The sequence below is a fragment of the Dermochelys coriacea genome, chromosome 6, assembly GCF_009764565.3.
Source record: "Dermochelys coriacea isolate rDerCor1 chromosome 6, rDerCor1.pri.v4, whole genome shotgun sequence".
Lineage (NCBI taxonomy): Eukaryota > Metazoa > Chordata > Testudines > Dermochelyidae > Dermochelys > Dermochelys coriacea.
This window is the reverse complement of record NC_050073.1, coordinates 55565486-55583986: the sequence shown is the minus strand read 5'-3', so window position 1 is coordinate 55583986 and position 18501 is coordinate 55565486. Positions and strand designations below refer to the sequence as shown.

General features: G+C 47.0%; 1 protein-coding gene across 2 annotated transcripts in view; it reads right to left on the bottom strand.

Annotated features, from left to right (window-relative positions):
• Window positions 1–7382: 7382 nt before the first annotated feature.
• C6H11orf49 (chromosome 6 C11orf49 homolog) overlaps window positions 7383–18501 on the bottom strand; it is a 150789-nt gene continuing 139670 nt past the window's right edge. For both annotated transcript variants that reach the window (XM_038407291.2, XM_043515804.1), the window contains 3 exons: window positions 16876–16985; window positions 10290–10353; window positions 7383–8577 (listed from right to left, as the gene is read on the bottom strand). In XM_038407291.2, coding sequence (XP_038263219.1) covers window positions 8397–8577; window positions 10290–10353; window positions 16876–16985 — 355 coding nt within the window. In that variant the 3' untranslated portion in view covers window positions 7383–8396. The remainder of the gene's footprint in view (window positions 8578–10289; window positions 10354–16875; window positions 16986–18501) is intronic.

Genomic DNA, 18501 nt, shown 5'->3' with positions numbered 1-18501 from the left:
TGTTCTCTGTCTAGTTTCTTTCTAGAATGGGTCTGGGGTGCTGGGTGGGTTTGTGCCGGGAGGAGTGAGAGGGAGCAGGCTTGAGCAAATGTGGACAGCTCCCCCTTCTGTAACATTGGCTACATGAGGGGTGCTCTGTACTGGTTGGGCCATGGCTGTGTTCTGATTTGGGTTCTCAAATCACTAACCATCCCCTTCTCATCTAATTCTTTCTTGCTGGCTTATGCTGGGCTATGCAGCTTACTGGAATGAGGCAGCAGAGAGTGGAGAAGTGGGTAGTGGGTAGAGCAATCCACTTACTAGCAACCTTCCACCCTTGCCTTGGAGCTGAAGCTGGCTTGATTGGTCTAGGGACAGGCCAGCCCTTGTGTGTTACACCCTAGTGTAAGTGGCAGCTCTATCAGTAAACTGCAACTAAACATCAAGCCACCAGCTGGGGAAAGTGATGCCCCACTGTTTGGGGTTCCTAGAGAAACCAAGCTTAGGTGGAGCTAAGGTTGAGAGTTTAATGTAGTTTATTCTAAGCTACTGCTCTAAAGGGATGTTAAACCCTGGAATGTCAGAGTTAGGTTTTAAATTTAACCACTACATGAATTTCCTGGATTTATAATTCTTTGGGTTGGGATGATTATAATATTCCTGTTATGTAGGTTATGGTAAACTATTAATATGTACTCAGCCTTAAATTTATGTTGTAGCTTTTGGTTGGGGGGGAAGGGAGCACTGACTGAGCTTGTGGGGTCCTGGCATTGAGATGAGTGTATTTCTCTGTTTGAATGTAATGTGGTAACTTTTGAATGCTGTATTTGATCACTTCCAAAATGCCAGGACTATTTTAGCTATCCATGTACAGAATTCTACTGCCTTTGGTGAAAATCAGTAAAGTGGCAGGGGCAAAAGGGGGCAGGGGAGATGCCTGGAGCTCCCAGCATCTGGCTAGTAGGGCCATTTAGCTTCATCCTGGTGTCTAATTGTATACACGTAATAGGAGCATTTCAACACATTCCATCATACTAATATCTCCATCACATCACTGCCTGTCCCCTCTGAAAGAGAAAGTAGGATAAGAATTTGAGGGATGGAGGAGGGTAAGGGCCTACAGCGAGGCCTGGGGTACTGTGGAGTGATGAGGTGCAGAGTCCCTGGGGTGGGGTTGAAGAGAGTCCCTGAAATAGAGGGAGAGGGGAGGATGGCATGCAGGGAGCTTGTGAGGGAAACGGAATGATGCAAGGAGCTGCTGATATATGCCATGAGCTTGGCCTATAGAAGCTATGACATGAGCCAACCTGCTGTAATATGTGAACACTGAACAAACTCAATATTACCATGCTATTTCTAATCAATAGAAAATATGAAGTGTCAGCCTTAAATCATTTTTAATTTTAACTTTTATAGCTAGATTCATTGGTACCCTCTGGAAGCAGCACAGCAGATGCTTAAATTAATCTGGATTTACAGCTGCTTTGTTTTGCCAGAGCAATGCAAATCATCTGGACTCTTCACTCCACTTTTCCCTTCCTTGCTGTCCTCTCGATTCCCACTGTTTCTCACACCTCCTTACACTCCCGTCTGTGCACACCAGTTTTCCCCTCCCTTTGCCACCTTCCTTATTATGCTGCACACCCTAACTTCCCCCATCCCTCCTGCCCTATTTGTTAAGAGGATCAGGTGCACAGTGTGTAACTTTTGAAAAGATACTTAGGCTTGGCATCTGTATTTGCCGCTGTTCTCAGTAAAGGTCATCATGCAGAAGTGTCGTTTCAAAATGGCTGACAGCTCCAAGTTTCTCAATGGGGCTGAAGCCACAGCTAACATCAAGGAACGTTCTGTTTGAGAACAATGAGCAAACAAAACACCACTTCTCTGGGTTTCAGCAACAAGAAGTTACCCTTTCTGTCACCAGGACATCAACTGAATGTGTTTAATGTTTAACAGTGTGACTGCAAGGCTCTCTGTTGGAACTGCAGGAGAGGTGGGGAGCAGAATCCATTGCAGAACATGAGAAAAAAAACCTAAGCCCCTCTTGTCTTTAACAAATTTGCTCTGCCTTGTTTGGCCTCAGGCACCACTTCTACGCCTCCCTGCCATATTCCAGGCTGTGTTCAATTTTTACTGGCCTTGGGCACTATCCACCACTTCCTTGTAGGAAGTCGCTCTGTCTCCACCTCAGCCAGCAGGAGAGCGTAGCTGGTGGAGCTTATTTTTGTGTGCTGGGATTGCCAGGGCTAAGACTAACCAGAGATGCAAAACAGTTGAGCTTGTGAGGGAACAGAGACATTTCTCAGCCTCCACTGTAGCTACCCACCATGGCCACCTTAGGGTGGCGGTAGGCAGAAAAATCCCCTGAAACAGCTACCCAAAGCAGGAGTTAGGCTAGTACTTCAGAGCCAAGCTCAGGGCCTGTGTTGAGGCAATTCTGAGTCCTGGTTTGGGGAGGTGGGTGTAGCAGGTGCCAGATGTAATGGCTCTTGGCAGAGTGGGTGAGGTAGGGGCTGAGGTGCCCCTGGAGGTCGAAGGTGGGCTCTGCTGTGCCAGACACAGTCAGGCATGTGGATGACAAACCAGCTTTGGACAAAGGTAGAGGCCCAAGTGGCTGATCCCAACAGCGTGGCACAGCGGAGCGGGCCGGGCCAGCCCCGCTCCGTGAGAGGGGCAGGAGGGAGGCGGTTGGCAAGCTCGGGGGACGCTCAGATAACAAAGGGAGGCTCTGGATGCTGTGAATGGGGTTCTGGGGACTGGAGGGGGCCCGTGGCCAATAAGCAGGGAACAGGCCATGGGGCTCCGGGCCAGGGAAAGGGGTGATGTGACGTGGGGAGAAGCCTGGCCTGGGATCACGTCCTCTCCCCTGGGCCTTTGCAGCCTGTGCTGGCGGGTCCCGAGCCGGAGAGGAGCTTTTGTTCCTTCTGCACCCGTTCGCCCCCAGCTCCCTATGGGCCTTGGCACACGGCCCAGCGCGGGCTGCCCGGGGCAGACGCGCGTGCACGTAGCTGTAGAACGCAACGTCAGGCTGCTGCGGCAGCTGCCTTGTGCTTGCGCATGTGCCAGTGAGACTGTGGCACCACAGAGCCGCGTGAGTCGGACTGGAGCGGGGACGAGGCTCCGTGGCAGGCGGGGTGGGGCCACGCTGCTCTCGGGTCGGGGCAGTCCCTGACTCAGGCTGTGGGGTCAGAGCCCAGGCTCCAGCTCAAGCCTGAATGTCTACACTGCAGTTTCAGAGCCCCCCAGCCCAGGTCAGCTGGCCTGGGCCAGCCTTGGCAGTGCCACAGTCTTTGACTGCAGTACAGATGTACCCCAGTAGGGTTATGGAATAGGTGAGTGGGGTGGCTACACTGCAAGGAAAGGCCAGGGTTCGAACTCAGTTGCAAACCTAGTTTCCCCCACCTACCATCTACATACAGATTATGCTAATTCAAGGCTTGGACTACGCCTGGGGGAATTCTGTGGCATGTGCGGAATTCATGTCCCCTGCAGCTTTTTTTTCCATAGAGAACACAGTAACTCCTTACTTAGGGTGACCAGATAGCAAGTGTAAAAACTCAGGACAGGGGGGTGGGAGGTAATAGGCACCTATATAAGAAAAAGCCCCCAAAATCTGGACTGTCCCTATAAAATTGGGCTATCTGGTCACTCTATCCTCTCTTAATGTCCTAGTTATGTTCTTGAAAAATGCAACTTTAAGTGAAACGATGTTAAGCGAATCCAATTTCCCCATAAGAATTAATGTAAATAAGGGGTGATTAGGTTCCAGGGAAATTTTTTTGCCAGACAAAAGACATTGTATACGTATACAGTATACCTTTTAAATAATTTAATACTGTACTCACCAATGATGATTGTGACGCTTGGTTGAGGCAGGGGCGTAGCGGAGTTGGGGCACAGGGGCTTGCCCACTCCCTGGCTGAAATGCTGGGTGGGTGAAGGAGGGAAAGTTCCCACGTCCAGACCCTGCTCCCCAACAGGAGTGCCAGGTGGGCAGAACTGGGCAAGGCCCCGCTCTCTGACTCTGTCCCCAGCAGGAGTCCGGGGCAGGTGGAGTTGGGGGAACCAAACAGTGTTATAAGGGAACATTGCAGGACTTTAAAGGAGTATGTTCTCCAATAGGTCAGCGACCTAATAATGAAACAACGTTAACGTGGACAATGTTAAGTGATGAGTTACTGTAATATATTCTCCTGGAGTAGCACTGCAATTACACCTTTTGCCCACCAGGGGCTGCTGTGGCACCAGAAGAGTGAGCAGGGGGCTTACACATTGGAGCAGCCAGCAATGAAGAGGGAGAGAGGAGAGACTGCTTTTCTCACGGTGACATGCCTGCAGGGCCACGTGAGGGGGGGGGCAGTATATGGGATGGATGGACAGAGTGGGGAACATAGGGCTTCTGGGGGAGTCACATAGACTAGGGTTCAGAAGGGCTAATGGGGGATAGATTGGCGTGGGGGCACAAGAGCTAGTGGGGTGATAGCATTGCGCCAGAGCTGAATGGGAGCGGGATGTAGGGACACATGGGGGGAGGGCAGTGCAGGGAAAGTTAGGGATGGAGCAGATGTTCCTGAATGAGTGGGAGAACCAAGGGGCAATTAGGGTGTGTAAGGGAGGCTCCTCAATTCCCTAACAATCTTTCCCCCACCACTTCAAAGAAAAAACTGTTTCATACTTCTCCCCGCAGCCACCCAACAACCTTCCAGGTTTGCTCCCAGGCTCCCTTCCTTCTCCCTCAGCTCCTCCGTTACCCTTGACTCCCCCAAGCCTTTGTACAGCTTCTGAGGGGTGTGGGAAATATGTTTCTCTATTGTAGTTTAAATTAATTATTACTCAGAGTTCTATATTAATATGCCTAGTAAGGAATTTGTCAAAAAAACATGTCCTGAATCTTTTTTTGGTGTCTAAATTGTTACAGACTTGCTGACTGGTATTTTGAAATAAATTACCAAAATAATTGAAACTGGTATGATTGTTTTGTTATTTTGACAAATAAAATATGCAGAATTTTAAAATATTGAGCACAAATGTAAAAAAAAATTTGGCACAGAATTCTCCTGGGAGTAGCTTGGAACTAGGGGTGGAGGGTCCAAGCCTGAGTCAAGTGGAGACCTAGGCTTTATGCACTATTGCTTTGCCCACTGGCCTAGTATTCTGGGAGTCAGCCAAAAGTATCCCACAAACCCACGGGCTTATTTCCTTTGTTCTCTGGACAGTCAAGTTTGGTGGCCAGTCCAGTTTTTCTCCATATCGCACCATGAGTGAAGGGTTAGAGCAGCCACATTTTGGGAGGGCACTAGAAAGTCTGGGATATGGGTGGTTGGACTCAGGCCCTCCCCATAATGCAGTATAGATATTGGAACCACAGGTTGGGACTCAGGGTTCAACAATTCCTAACCTGGGGTTACAAATGAATGTAGATGCTCAAGCCTCAGGTGAACAAACTCCAGGTCTGCTAACTTCAGTTGTACTAGCCCTGGACTTACATTGTTACGTAGACATAACCCCTAGTGCATGAGTTTAGGGTGGGCTGCATCTACACTGCAAAGTAAAAGGCTTGTTCCCTGGTTTGACTCAGGCTTGGACCCTCCATTCCCATGGAGTCCTGAGATGCTGGGTCTGAGCCCTAGCTTAGAAGAATTTGCATGTAGCTGGAAAGGGGGTTAGGCTTGGGCCTGAGTTTGAACCATGGATTTATACCAAAGTGTAAATATGCCCTAAAAAAATCTCATGGCTCTTCATTGATCTCCTTCCCTGCTGTGGTAGCGGGGGGTCAGAATGCCCAGGATGGCTATTTGAAGACTTCAGTATCTGCCTCACACCAACCCTGTTGATGAAACAATGTTAAATCTCTCCCTCTACTGGCCTGAGCCATCGCCTTCACCCAGCATGCTAAGGATGCAGATCATGCTGCATGAAGTGATTAATCAGAGTGCTGAAAAGAGGCAAAAGTTCAGGCCTTCCTGGGTATTGCAGCAATTGTTCCTATAGGAGAACCAATAAGTCAGGACATTTGAAGCAAAGCAGAACTTGAGCCCGAGTTGAGAGAGAAAGCTGGACTTTGGCTGTGTGGTTACTAGAGACCTAACCTTGTGAACTAGCCTCAGTGTTACCACTAGAGATAGGGTGTCCATTCCACCCTGGCTGATTGGGTACTAGTACTGAATAACAGTTATTACTACACTGTGCTCTGGGGGGGGGGGGGGGTGTCTATTCCCACAGTCCCTGCTACAGCTCACTAAAGCAGTGATTTCTGGAAGCCTTCTGGGAACGCAGGGGAATTGTGGGAAAAGGGCTCAAACTCTAGGGAAACTCCCATAATTCCCAGTGGGAAGTACATTAAGCCCTAATGTACTGCCAGCATTTCTTAGAGCTTCCTCCCTCCCCCAAAAAGGAGGCTAGAATGAATGCTGAGCTCCTGCTTGGTGAGCGAGGTTTCCTTAGGAGCTGCTGAAAAGCAGTCATGCAATATCTGAGGCAGCTGTGGTCAGGCAGTGCAGAGTGTTCTGGCAGGCCCCGTGGAGTGACAGACCAGCAGATAAGGGTGGTTTTGCTGGAATGGCCAATGCATCATAAGACAGACTCAAAATTAGTCTTTCATTAGTGAGCACTGAATATAAACACATTGTAGACCCATGCATAACATGAAACAAAAGGATAAGGGACAGATTCATCTCTGCAGTGGTGCTAGGGCCACTGTAGGGACAGAGGGAGTTTGCTTGATCTTTTGCCATAGAGTGATGAATCAAGCTCTATATGTGTCGATATCAATGACGCAGCCTCCCTTAAATATGTAGCTACCAAAGCCAAGCTAACAGAAATAATACATTAAAATCAGTCTATAGGTCAGAGTTAAGGTTCTTGTGATGAATAATGCATCTCTTTGTGCTGGATAAGAATCATATGTTTATTATATGGTACGTGTAAGACCCTTAATTATTGATGCCCTTCCTTGCTTTTAACTGTGAGCAGTTTATACGTGGTTGGTAAGTACTTTGTTCTCAGACACTTTACTTGGTTTTTGAAACAAAGTTTTGGTATTCAGAAGTATGTTTATTGAGTGCCGTCAGTGCATTTCATCCAGTATAGAATATAGTGGAAGACATGGGCCCGCTCTAGTATCAAGTTGACACAGAGAGAATAGTCCAAAGACTGTTCACATTGCACAGCCAAAGAATGTAGACACCCTCCTGTACTTTCTGCTCTCCTTGGGAACATGATCTCCACACCCACTGGCTCCTTTATTGCCAGTTTGCAGGTTATACACTATCATTTAGATTAGTTGGGTGCTCTGACACATTCCTCCATTCAGTAAACACAATGCTGTGAGCTGCATTAGCTAATGTGTCAGAAGCGGACTCCTTCAGAGTTGACACAGCAAAGTGGAAGCCCCAGACTTAGTATTCACCTTGCACTAAGTGCTTTATTCCCTAGATTGTGTAGTTACTCAAAGACTGACAGGACCGTTACAGCAGCTTACATAAAATAAATTACAATTCATAAATAACCTTCCTACCAGCTCTTCTCAGCTGGGGCTGGTGCAGTGGCACAGGCTGGGGAGGATTTGAGCAAGCTTATTCTTATAACAGATCGCCCTAGGGCCAAGTACATCCTGATGCCATTAAATGGAGCCTAACTTTTGGCTGCATAGCATTGCCCAATTTAATCCCAAACCTCAGATGAACTACTCCAGGTGTTCTTCACCTCACAAACTTAGATAAGCCATACATCTATACTACAACTACAACTTGAGTACTACAATGGTATAGTACTTATTAACTGAAATCTTGTGTCCTTTTACTTTGGTATCTCTTGGACACTCCCTGTGAGGAGAAAACACTGATGGTGTGAAGAGAACAACAGCTAGGTCTTTTCTAACTTTAGGAACTTCTCCTGCCACTGCTCTAGCACAGATGTAGCTCTGTCAGGAGTAATTATAGTAAAAGCACTAGTGTAGACCAGCTGCTAACCACCAGATTGTCTACATCAGGTCTGAGCAGAGTTACACAACAAAACACCCACTGTTGCTAGCATCTGTCCAACTGCACCAGGGTGAGACCAACTGCAGAAAAATTTCCTACCACTCTCTGAATAAGAGGAAGATTGAGCAGAGAGGTCTTCCCAGAGCATGCTTCTACTGGTTTGTCTGATATGCCAGCAGAGGGCAGCATAACTCTACAGCTGGAAGTGGCCTCTGGATGAGAGATTCCTCAGCTAATTAGGGGATAGGAGAATGGTGTGGTTTTGGCTGGGATGGGATTGGTGGCCCTGGTAATGGGGAATGGTGTGGATGTACCTGCACCTAGATGCAGGTGCAGAATGGGTGGGACCCATCTTCAGAGGCAATGCCAACACCTTTCAGCATCTGGAATGAGGTGCTATTCCCACACATGAGTCTAGGGGAAGCTGGGGGGGGATTAGTTCTCAGAGGATTCTGTCTCATCGGTGGAGCCATCGCTCTCTGTATCCACTTTCTGGCGGTAGTGAAGAGGTTTCCAGGGTGAGCTGATTCTGGGGGAGGTGCGGGTAGGCAGGTTCGCAATGTCCCCACTGGAGCCGGCTGGAGTGGAGATGGAGAGACCTGAAACCTGAGACAGTCTGAAAGAGAAATGACAAACCCCAGGTGGCCTAGTCTGTCATATTCACCCCTTACCCAGTAGCAGGTCTGGAACAAGCCCAGGATAGGATCACAGATCCAGAGCTGATCTCACAGAACTAGTCCTGTAACACAGAGAGAGATGCTTACAGCAGACCAGGGAACACTCTGCAATGGCACCTGGCAGATGGATCCTGTCTGGCTTTTGATTCTGTCACTCCTTCCTCATGTTTCAATAGGTCAACCCCATGCTCTGGGTGTTCCTAAATCTCTGTCAGAAGCTGGGACTGGATGGCAGGAGATGGATTACTCAATAATTGCTCTGTTCTGTTCATTTCCTCTGAAGCATTTGGCACTGTCCACTTTCAGAAGACAGGATACTGGGTTAGATGGACCACTGGTCTGACCCATTATGGCCATTCTTAGGTCCCTCTCCCAAAGTCGCAGCCTCTACTACCCCAATACATCATCAAGGATCTACAACCTATCCTGAAGGACGACCCATCACTCTCACAGATCTTGGGAGACAGGCCAGTCCTTGCTTACAGACAGCCCCCCAACCTGAAGCAAATACTCACCAGCAACCACACACGACACAACAGAACCACTAACCCAGGAACCTATCCTTGCAACAAAGCCCATTGCCAACTCTGTCCACATATCTATTCAGGGGACACCATCATAGGGCCTAATCACATCAGCCACACTATCAGAGGCTCGTTCACCTGCGCATCTATCAATGTGATATATGCCATCATGTGCCAGTAATGCCCCTCTGCCATGTACATTGGTCAAACTGGACAGTCTCTACGTAAAAGAATAAATGGACACAAATCAGACATCAAGAATTATAACATTCAAAAACCAGTTGGAGAACACTTCAATCTCTCCGGTCACTCGATTACAGACCTAAGAGTGGCTATCCTTCAACAAAAAAGCTTCAAAAACAGACTCCAACGAGAGACAGCTGAATTGGAATTAATTTGCAAACTGGATACAATTAACTTAGGCTTGAATAGAGACTGGGAGTGGATGGGTCATTACACAAAGTAAAACTATTTCCCCATGTTATTTCTCCCCCCCATCCCACCCCCCACTGTTCCTCAGATGGTCTTGTTAACTGCTGGAAATAGCCTACCTTGCTTGTCACCATGAAAGGTTTTCCTCCTTCCCCCCCCCCCCCCGCCCGCTGCTGGTGATGGCTCATCTTAAGTGAACACTCTCCTTACAGTGTGTATGATAAAACCCATTGTTTCATGTTCTTTGTGTGTGTATATAAATCTCCCCACTGTATTTTCCACGAAATGCATCCGATGAAGTGAGCTGTAGCTCACGAAAGCTTATGCTCAAATAAATTTGTTAGTCTCTAAGATGCCACAAGTACTCCTTTTCTTTTTACTACCACAACTGTTCTGCTATTTTCACCACTGCATGAGACTTGATCCTCCTTTGCTTGGGGTTCTCCACTGCCTCTGTGTCTCCCTGCAGACAGGCCTCTTCTCTGCATTTGAAGACCATCCCAACAACTTAGTCTGCTACACCAAGGAACACTCCACATTAGAGCCTTTGCTGCCTAGGCTGAAGGACTGCCTCATCAACTGCTCCATTGTCCTACGGCTGGGTGAGAGGAAAGGGGATAGCTCTTAACCCCAGGCTCCCATCATGCTGCCTTGGATCTGCCACCTTCCTTCCCACTCTGGACAACTGCACTTACAATTTCTCCAATTCCTGATCCATGGGAGGGTCGAAAAGCAGGTCTCCTTTATCTGGCAGAGCCCCTGGAAAACAGCAGCAAGAAAACACTCAATGCAGAGGGTGGCCATGTGGGAACAGGCTCCATGCACAATAGAGTTCAAGGACTCTATGGCAGAGAGCTATGCACTATCAGATCTACAAAAGAGAGAAGGCCCTCCTTCCCACCTGGTCTATAGCTGTATACTGTTCACTGACACAGCCCGGCTCACTCTGAATGTAAGGCATTGACTGCACTAAGGCACAGAAGTTTTTGTGACCTGTGCATGGCACACTCCACTGATGTGGCACAGCAGCCTTTTTCACAGTACAGCCATGTGTCAAATGTGTTTGCACAGTCACACTCACGAGGCTGCCTGACTATACTGGTATCAGAGCATTCTGAGAAAATCCAGGCAGCTATCCCAAAGTGCTGCAGCAGGGGACAGAATACACAGAGGACATGCATAGAGAGCAGTACTAGCAGTACATGGGGCATGCACTCTGGGATGTCCTACCACACAGAGCTGGAGAAAAGAGGACTAGCCAAAAAGGTTTGGACTTGGATTGGACTGAAGAACTTATGGATCTAAAAGTAGAGGAGGCCTGGGATTACTTTAAATCAAAGCTGCAGAAACTATCGGAAGCCTGTATCCCAAGAAAGGGGAAAAAATTCATAGGAAGGAGTTGTAGACCAAGCTGGATGAGCAAGCATCTTAGAGAGGTGATTAAGAAGAAGCAGAAAGCATACAGGGAGTGGAAGATGGGAGGGATCAGCAAGGAAAGCTACCTAATTGAGGTCAGAACATGTAGGGATAAAGTGAGACAGGCTAAAAGTTGAGTAGAGTTGGACCTTGCAAAGGGAATTAAAACCAATAGTAAAAGGTTCTATAGCCATATAAATAAGAAGAAAACTAAGAAAGAAGAAGTGGGGTCGCTAAACACTGAGGATGGAGTGGGGCCGCTAAACAGTGAGGATGGAGTGGAGGCATGGCCCAATATCTAAACAAATACTTTGCCTCAGTCTTTAATAAGGCTAAAGAGGACCGTAGGGATAATGGTAGCATGACAAATGGGAATGAGGATATGGATGTAGATATTACCATATCTGAGGTAGAAGCGAAACTGAAACAGCTTAATGGGACTAAATCGGGGGGCCCTGATAATCTTCATCCAAGAATATTAAAGGAATTGGCACCTGAAATTGCAAGCCCATTAGCAAGAATTTTTAATGAATCTGTAAGCTCAGGAGTAGTACCAAATGATTGGAGAATTGCTAATATAGTTCTTATTTTTAAGAAAGGAAAAAAAAGTGATCCGGGTAACTACAGGCCAGTTAGTTTGACATCTGTAGTATGCAAGGTCCTGGAAAAAATTTTGAAGGAAAAATTAGTTAAGGACACTGAAGTCAATGGTAAATGGGACAAAATACAACATGGTTTTACAAAAGGTAGATCGTGCCAAACCAACCTAATCTCCTTTTTTGAAAAAGTATCAGATTTTTTAGATAAAGGAAATGCAGTGGATCTAATGTACCTAGATTTCAATAAGGCATTTGATACCATGCCACATGGGGAATTATTAGTTAAATTGGAGAAGATGGGGATCAATATGAACATCAAAAGGTGGATAAGGAATTGGTTAAAGGGGAGACTGCTACGGGTCCTACTGAAAGGTGAACTGTCAGGTTGGAGGGAGTTTACCAGTGGAGTTCCTCAGGGATCGGTTTTGGGACCAATCTTATTTAATCTTTTTATTACTGACCTTGGCACAAAAAGTGGGAGTGTGCTAATAAAGTCTGCAGATGATACAAAGCTGGGAGGTATTGCCAATTCAGAGAAGAAGGATTGGGATATTATACAGGAGGATCTGGATGACCTTGTAAACTGGAGTAATAGTAATAGGGTGAAATTTAATAGTGAGAAGTGTAAGGTTATGCATTTAAGGATTAATAACGAGAATTTTAGTTATAAGTTGGGGACGCATCAATTAGAAGTAACGGAAGAGGAGAAGGACCTTGGAGTATTGGTTGATCATAGGATGACTATGAGCTGCCAATGTGATATGGCTGTGAAAAAAGCTAATGCGGGGATGCATCAGGAGAGGCATTTCCAGTAGGGATAAGGAGGTTTTAGTACCATTATACAAGGCACTGGTGAGACCTCACCTAGAATACTGTGTGCAGTTCTGGTCTCCCATGTTTAAAAAGGATGAATTCAAACTGAAGCAGGTACAGAGAAGGGCTGCTAGGATGATCCGAGGAATGGAAAACTTGTCTTATGAAAGGAGACTTAAGGAGCTTGGCTTGTTTAGCCTAACTAAAAGAAGGTTGAGGGGAGATATGATTGCTCTCTATAAATATATCAGAAGGATAAATACAGGAGAGGGAGAGGAATTATTTAAGCTCAGCACCAATGTGGACAAGGACAAATGGGTATAAACTGGCCACCAGGAAGTTTAGACTTGAAATTAGACAAAGGTTTCTAACCATCAGAGGAGTGAAGTTTTGGAATAGCCTTCCAAGGGAAGCAGTGGAGGCAAAAGATCTATCTGGTTTTAAGATTCTACTCGATAAGTTTATGGAGGAGATGGTATGATGGGATAATGTGATTTTGGTAAGTAATTGATCTTTAAATATTCAGGGTAAATAGGACTAATCCCCTGAGATGGGATATTAGATGGATGGGATCTGAGTTACCCAGGAAAGAATTTTCTGTAGTATCTGGCTGGTGAATCTTGCCCATATGCTCAGGGTTTAGCTGATCGCCATATTTGGGGTCGGGAAGGAATTTTCCTCCAGGGCAGATTGGAGAGGCCCTGGAGGTTTTTCGCCTTCCTCTGTAGCATGGGGCACGGGTCACTTGAGGGAGGCTTCTCTGCTCCTTGAAGTCTTTAAACCACGATTTGAGGACTTCAATAGCTCAGACATAGGTGAGGTTTTTTGTAGGAGTGGGTGGGTGAGATTCTGTGGCCTGCGCTGGGCAGGAGGTCGGACTACATGATCAGAATGGTCCCTTCTGACCTTAGTATCTATGAATCTAAGTTACACAGGCATGATTGGGGGTCCCAGCCACTGTGCAAAATAACAGTACAAGGGCCTGGTCCACTGCCAAACACAGCATCCGGTTAGCAGCTATAGTCACTATCAGAGCATTGACCCTGTTCTGTGGGCACAAACCAGCTTTAGAGCAAAGTATGTCACTGACTGGTTACAGAGTAGCAGCCGTGTTAGTCTGTATTCGCAAAAAGAAAAGGAGTACTTGTGGCACCTTAGAGACTAACAAATTTATTTGAGCATAAGCTTTCGTGAGCTACAGCTCACTTCATCGGATGGATCTGACTGGTTACACAGTCAGTTAGCAGTTACAGCATAGACAGGGCTAAATCTCAGAGACTCAGAAATTTGTGGCTGGGAGAGCAGATTTGTCAGTGCTTGTGGCAGCTCTGAGCTCAGGCCTGGGGCTAAACCATTCCGCACCCCAGACAGCACCTCTAGTATATTCCCAGGGACAGGAAGGCTGTCAGGCCCAACCCTGGTTTTCTATGAGATCTGAGGAACTGCAGATAAGTGGATGGGCCACACTCTGTCAGCAGCTGCTGCCAGGATGCGAGAGGGATGGGCTCAGTAGGATGGATCAGAGATCATCTCCCCCATTTCTCACTGTAAAACCAGGATATTGACTATGGCATGTTAACTGGGGCTGGTATATCCCTATTCAGGATGAGGCATTTGCAGTGTGGTCAGGTGACTCTGCCTGTTGATGCTTCAGGGTTCACACCGAGTTACACTGGAAAGGAGGGCAGCAGTCTGTTAAGAAGTCCCTTCTTCTAAACCTGTGGTTAACTCCCCCCTGTACACAGATCCAGGAAGGATGTGGGCCAGGCCAACACAAAGAGGATAGGAACTGCCTTGCCCTGGCCAGGACACTGCCACAGCAAAACCCCAAGTATAAACAAGGCTTCAGAACAATTGCAGAGCTGGACCAATGGCTCAGTGGGTTGTGCTCTGCTGTGCATGAAACCTAGACACCACAGTCAGTGTTTTTGGGGTAAGTGCTTTATACTACTATGTGGGAGATCTGGATTTGGTTAATGGCCCTGGTCTCTTGTTCCCCAGGGAGGCAGGGCCTGGGGATTCATGCACTCTTTTATAGGAGCCCTGATAGAGGCATGCAGCTACTGCAGTGATGGGCACCAAATAAGAACCCACACCAACGACAGCTGACCTTCAATTTATTCCAGTTTGGGAGGCCCCCACAACCACTAGAGAAGCCAGATGCTCTAGTGCTCCTGTCACCATGACCGAGAAGCCCAGGAGTGCTCCAACCTGCTGCTTGCCATGGGCTTAATTAGAAGAATAAGTCAAATAAAGCCTGGGCTTGTTTCTGCATTTGCAGAACGTGTAGTGAGGTCTCTGGGGCACTTAAATTACTTGGGAGAATTGGTAAATAACACTCAAAGGGATTCATGAATCAATATTGACACTGGAGTTAGGCTGCAGATTCCAATCTGCCTGACAAACTCATCAATGGTGCCCCAGCCAGAATAAATCACTCTAATCCCCATCCCTATTCTACTAGCCGGGCAGCTTCCTGCAAGGCCCCAGTGAGACTAAAGAACACAGGGCCCTGATTGAAAGCTCCTTTGCCTCTGAAGCTCTCGCCTGGAACTGCCCTTGCTGCAGGGCATTGGGGAGCCTGTGATCCCCTGCAGCCCAAAGACTATTCAAATCATCATGCAAGAAAGCTTAAAAGACAGTAGGAGAAGAATCCTTCTTCCTTGCCAAGATGCTGCACCTGTTAGACTTGCGGCTGCTACCCCTCCCATGAGAAGCCTCAGCAGGAGGCTGGCAGGGGGCCAGGGGCCAGGGCTGTGTTAATGGAAAGGAAAACCCACAGACTTTGAACAAGGTACAATGGAAGCTGTGGGCAGGGATTTCTCAACCCATCTGTTTTCTTTCCACCTTGCTGGAAGTGGATTTCATAGAGCTAAGGGGGAAAAGCCTTGCTTGGTGCAATCCAGGCATCACCTTCTCCAGTGAATACACTGTTTTCTAAGTCTGTTTGCAGAGGGGATTGCTGGGTTGTATTCATGTCCCTTTGATATATAATCTCTGTGTTGTTTTTTGTTTATTTGGTAAACAGCCCTGCCTGAGAGGAGTATTCACAGCTCAAATTGTCTGTAGAGGGCGGAGGCTCAACCAGGCTCAGCTCTCTGCCAAGACACACACCTGTGAGAAGGAGCAAGCATTTCAGGAAGGGGATGCACAAGCACAAGTCTCTAAGGTGCCACAAGTACTCCTTTTCTATTTTCCTCTGAGGCTCTTCTCTGAAGTATGGGGACTCAATCCTGGAACTAGAGGGAGAAACTGTCCAATAGGATGGAAGTCCTGTTGATTGGGTCTCATCATGTGAAGACTAAGAAGTGAAAGCCCCAGGCATCCAGATATTCCTCCTAAGCCCTGAGACAGTCTTGGGGTTACAGATTCAGCCAGCTAAACTCAGCCAACAAGTGACCTCTGTTCACTTTTGCAGGAAGGGAAGGAGAAGCACAAACAAGGAACAGGGGGTCTGCTTGGAATGAAGGGTTTGAAATCTATAAAAATGTGGCATAGGCAAGGAGCAGTCCAGTTCCCCAGCTCTTGGATAACACTGAGCAGTGCAACAGAGGAATGGGATCGAGCTGTGAGAGCCCATGTGCTCTGCACCACGCAGGGCTGACATTTTACAGCCAACCCCCTCCTTCCCCCGGGTTCCAACCCAGTCTGGTGCAGAATTCTCCCAGCAGCTTCAAATATGTTCACAATGGGAGGATGTGACAACATTAAATATGACCCTGAATAAGCCAACCAATTCAGTTTCCCTTGTGCCTTTTTCTGATATTAAATTCAATATATTTTACACTGGCCCCAGATTTTTAATATTGCACAGTTTTTGAACTGACAACATATAACTGCCTTGGAGGGGTTATTTGGAAAAACTGGAGGCTTAGGCAGTCAGAGTGGGAGACAGTTGGGAAGGTCTGGGAGGCAGTTTGGTCTTTGGCCCCAAGGAGGTATTGGGAATGAGGATGCATTTTTTTCTTCCTTTTCACTTGTAGCCAAGGATGAAGATCATTTAACATTTGGGGGAAAGGAGACTTGAACTCAGTTCCCCACCCTAGCAACTTCTAAGAACAATGAGCTGTCTTACTTGCCCCCTGATGCAATACCAGTGCCTTCCAACATTAATGGATAAACACATTAAATTAGATGGATATTTCTGTTAAAATGATCAGCAAGTAAATAGTTAACAGTACTGCTATTATCGGTGTCAATGTCAACATCTCAAATCTCAATACCTCCCTAGACCTATTGTTTCAGGCACTCTCCAGACTCAGACAGATGTTGCTGCATCAGACTATGTTTTCATTTGTTTCATAAGGTTTCATTTGTGACCACAAGGGAGGGAGACCTTTATTTTCAATGACAATTTAAAATCTGCTGCATGATTCTACAGCAAATTCCACAAAAAATGCAGAACCAGGAAAAACCTAGGGCCATATCCACAGGGCTCTGTTCCTCCCCTTACCTAGGGCTCTGTTGATCCCATGATGCTTTGCAAGAGCCATAAGGAATCCATAGAAGGTCAGTCTCTGTACACTGCTCAGCACCTCTTTGATAAGGGCAGATGGGGGACAGCTAGATGGAGAAGAAGAAAGGGGAAAATAAAATCTGGCATGAATCACAGAACATCATCATCCTTCTAACTCCCTGATGTCTGACCACCCTGAAGCAGCCCTAGCTGTGCTCCCTGACTATGTCCTCCTGGAATGGATTGGAGGAAGTAAACTGTTGCTTCCACCTGTTGCCTTTTGCTAAGCAAGACCTTCAAGCTAGGGTAGATCCCCAAAATCAGCCATAATTGCCTTCAGTCCAAGGAGAGGAGAAAGCCTTCTGGCAGGGCACATTCCATCTACCTGGACAAATAGAAATCTTAGCAGATGAGGATACAGAAATCTGTATCTGTAAGGTCTGGTGTTCTTCTATGCTGTGCTGAAGGAAGGACAGTCTTGTAGACTGGGCACCGGACTGTGACTCTGGTGATCTATGGGTGTACTGCTGCCTCTAATAGACTCCCTTGGACAAGTCACTTGTTTGTTCTGTGCCTGAACTCCTCATCAGTATAATGGGTTAATGATAGTCCCAAGCTCCTGGGGCTGTTGTGAGAACAACTTCATTAATGTGCCTGGGTGCTTGTGGCACCTTAGAGACTAACAAATTATTTGAGCATAAACTTTCGTGATAAGCTCACTTCATCGGATGCATTCAGTGGAAAATACAGTGGGGAGATTTAAATACACAAAGAACATGAAACAATGGGTGTTACCATACACACTGTAACAAAAATAATCAGGTAAGGTGAGCTATTACCAGCAGGAGTGCGGGATGGGGGTGGGGTGGGCGGGTGGAAAACCTTTTGTAGTGATAATCAAGGTGGGCCATTTCCAGCAGTTAACAAGAACGTCTGAGGAACAGTGGGAGGTTGGGTGGGAGGAGAAATAACATGGGGAAATAGTTTTACTTTGTGTAATGACACATCCACTCCCAGTCTTTATTCAAGCCTAAGTTAATTGTATCCAGTTTGCAAATTAATTCCAATTCAGCACTCTCATTGGAGTCTGTTTTTGAAGTTTTAAACTGGATACTGTAAGGGAGGTTGTGGTACTGCTACCCTTACTTTTGCAATGCTGCTGGTGGCGATGCTGTCTTCAGAGCTGGGCAGCTGGAAAGTGGCCGCTGCTGGTCAGGAGTCCAGCTCTAAAGGCAGAGCCGCTGCCAGCAGCAGCGCAGAAGTAAGGATGGTATGGTATGGTATGGTATGGTATTGCCACCCTTACATGTGCACTGCTGCTGGCAGGACGCTGCCTTCAGAGTTGGGTGCCTGGCTAACAGCTGCTGTTCTCTGGCTGCCCAGCTCCAAAGGCAGCACAGAAGTAAGGGTGGCAATACTGCAATCCCCTGAAAATAACCTTGTGACTCCTCCCACAACTTCCTTTTGCGTCAGGACCTCCAATTTGAGAAAGGCTGGTCTCCTCTATGAAATCTGTATAGTATAGGGTAAAAGCACACAAAAGACCAGATTTCGTGGTCCGTGACGCATTTTTCATGGGCATGAATGTGGTAGGGCCCTAGTTATTCTGTACACTGCATCTTA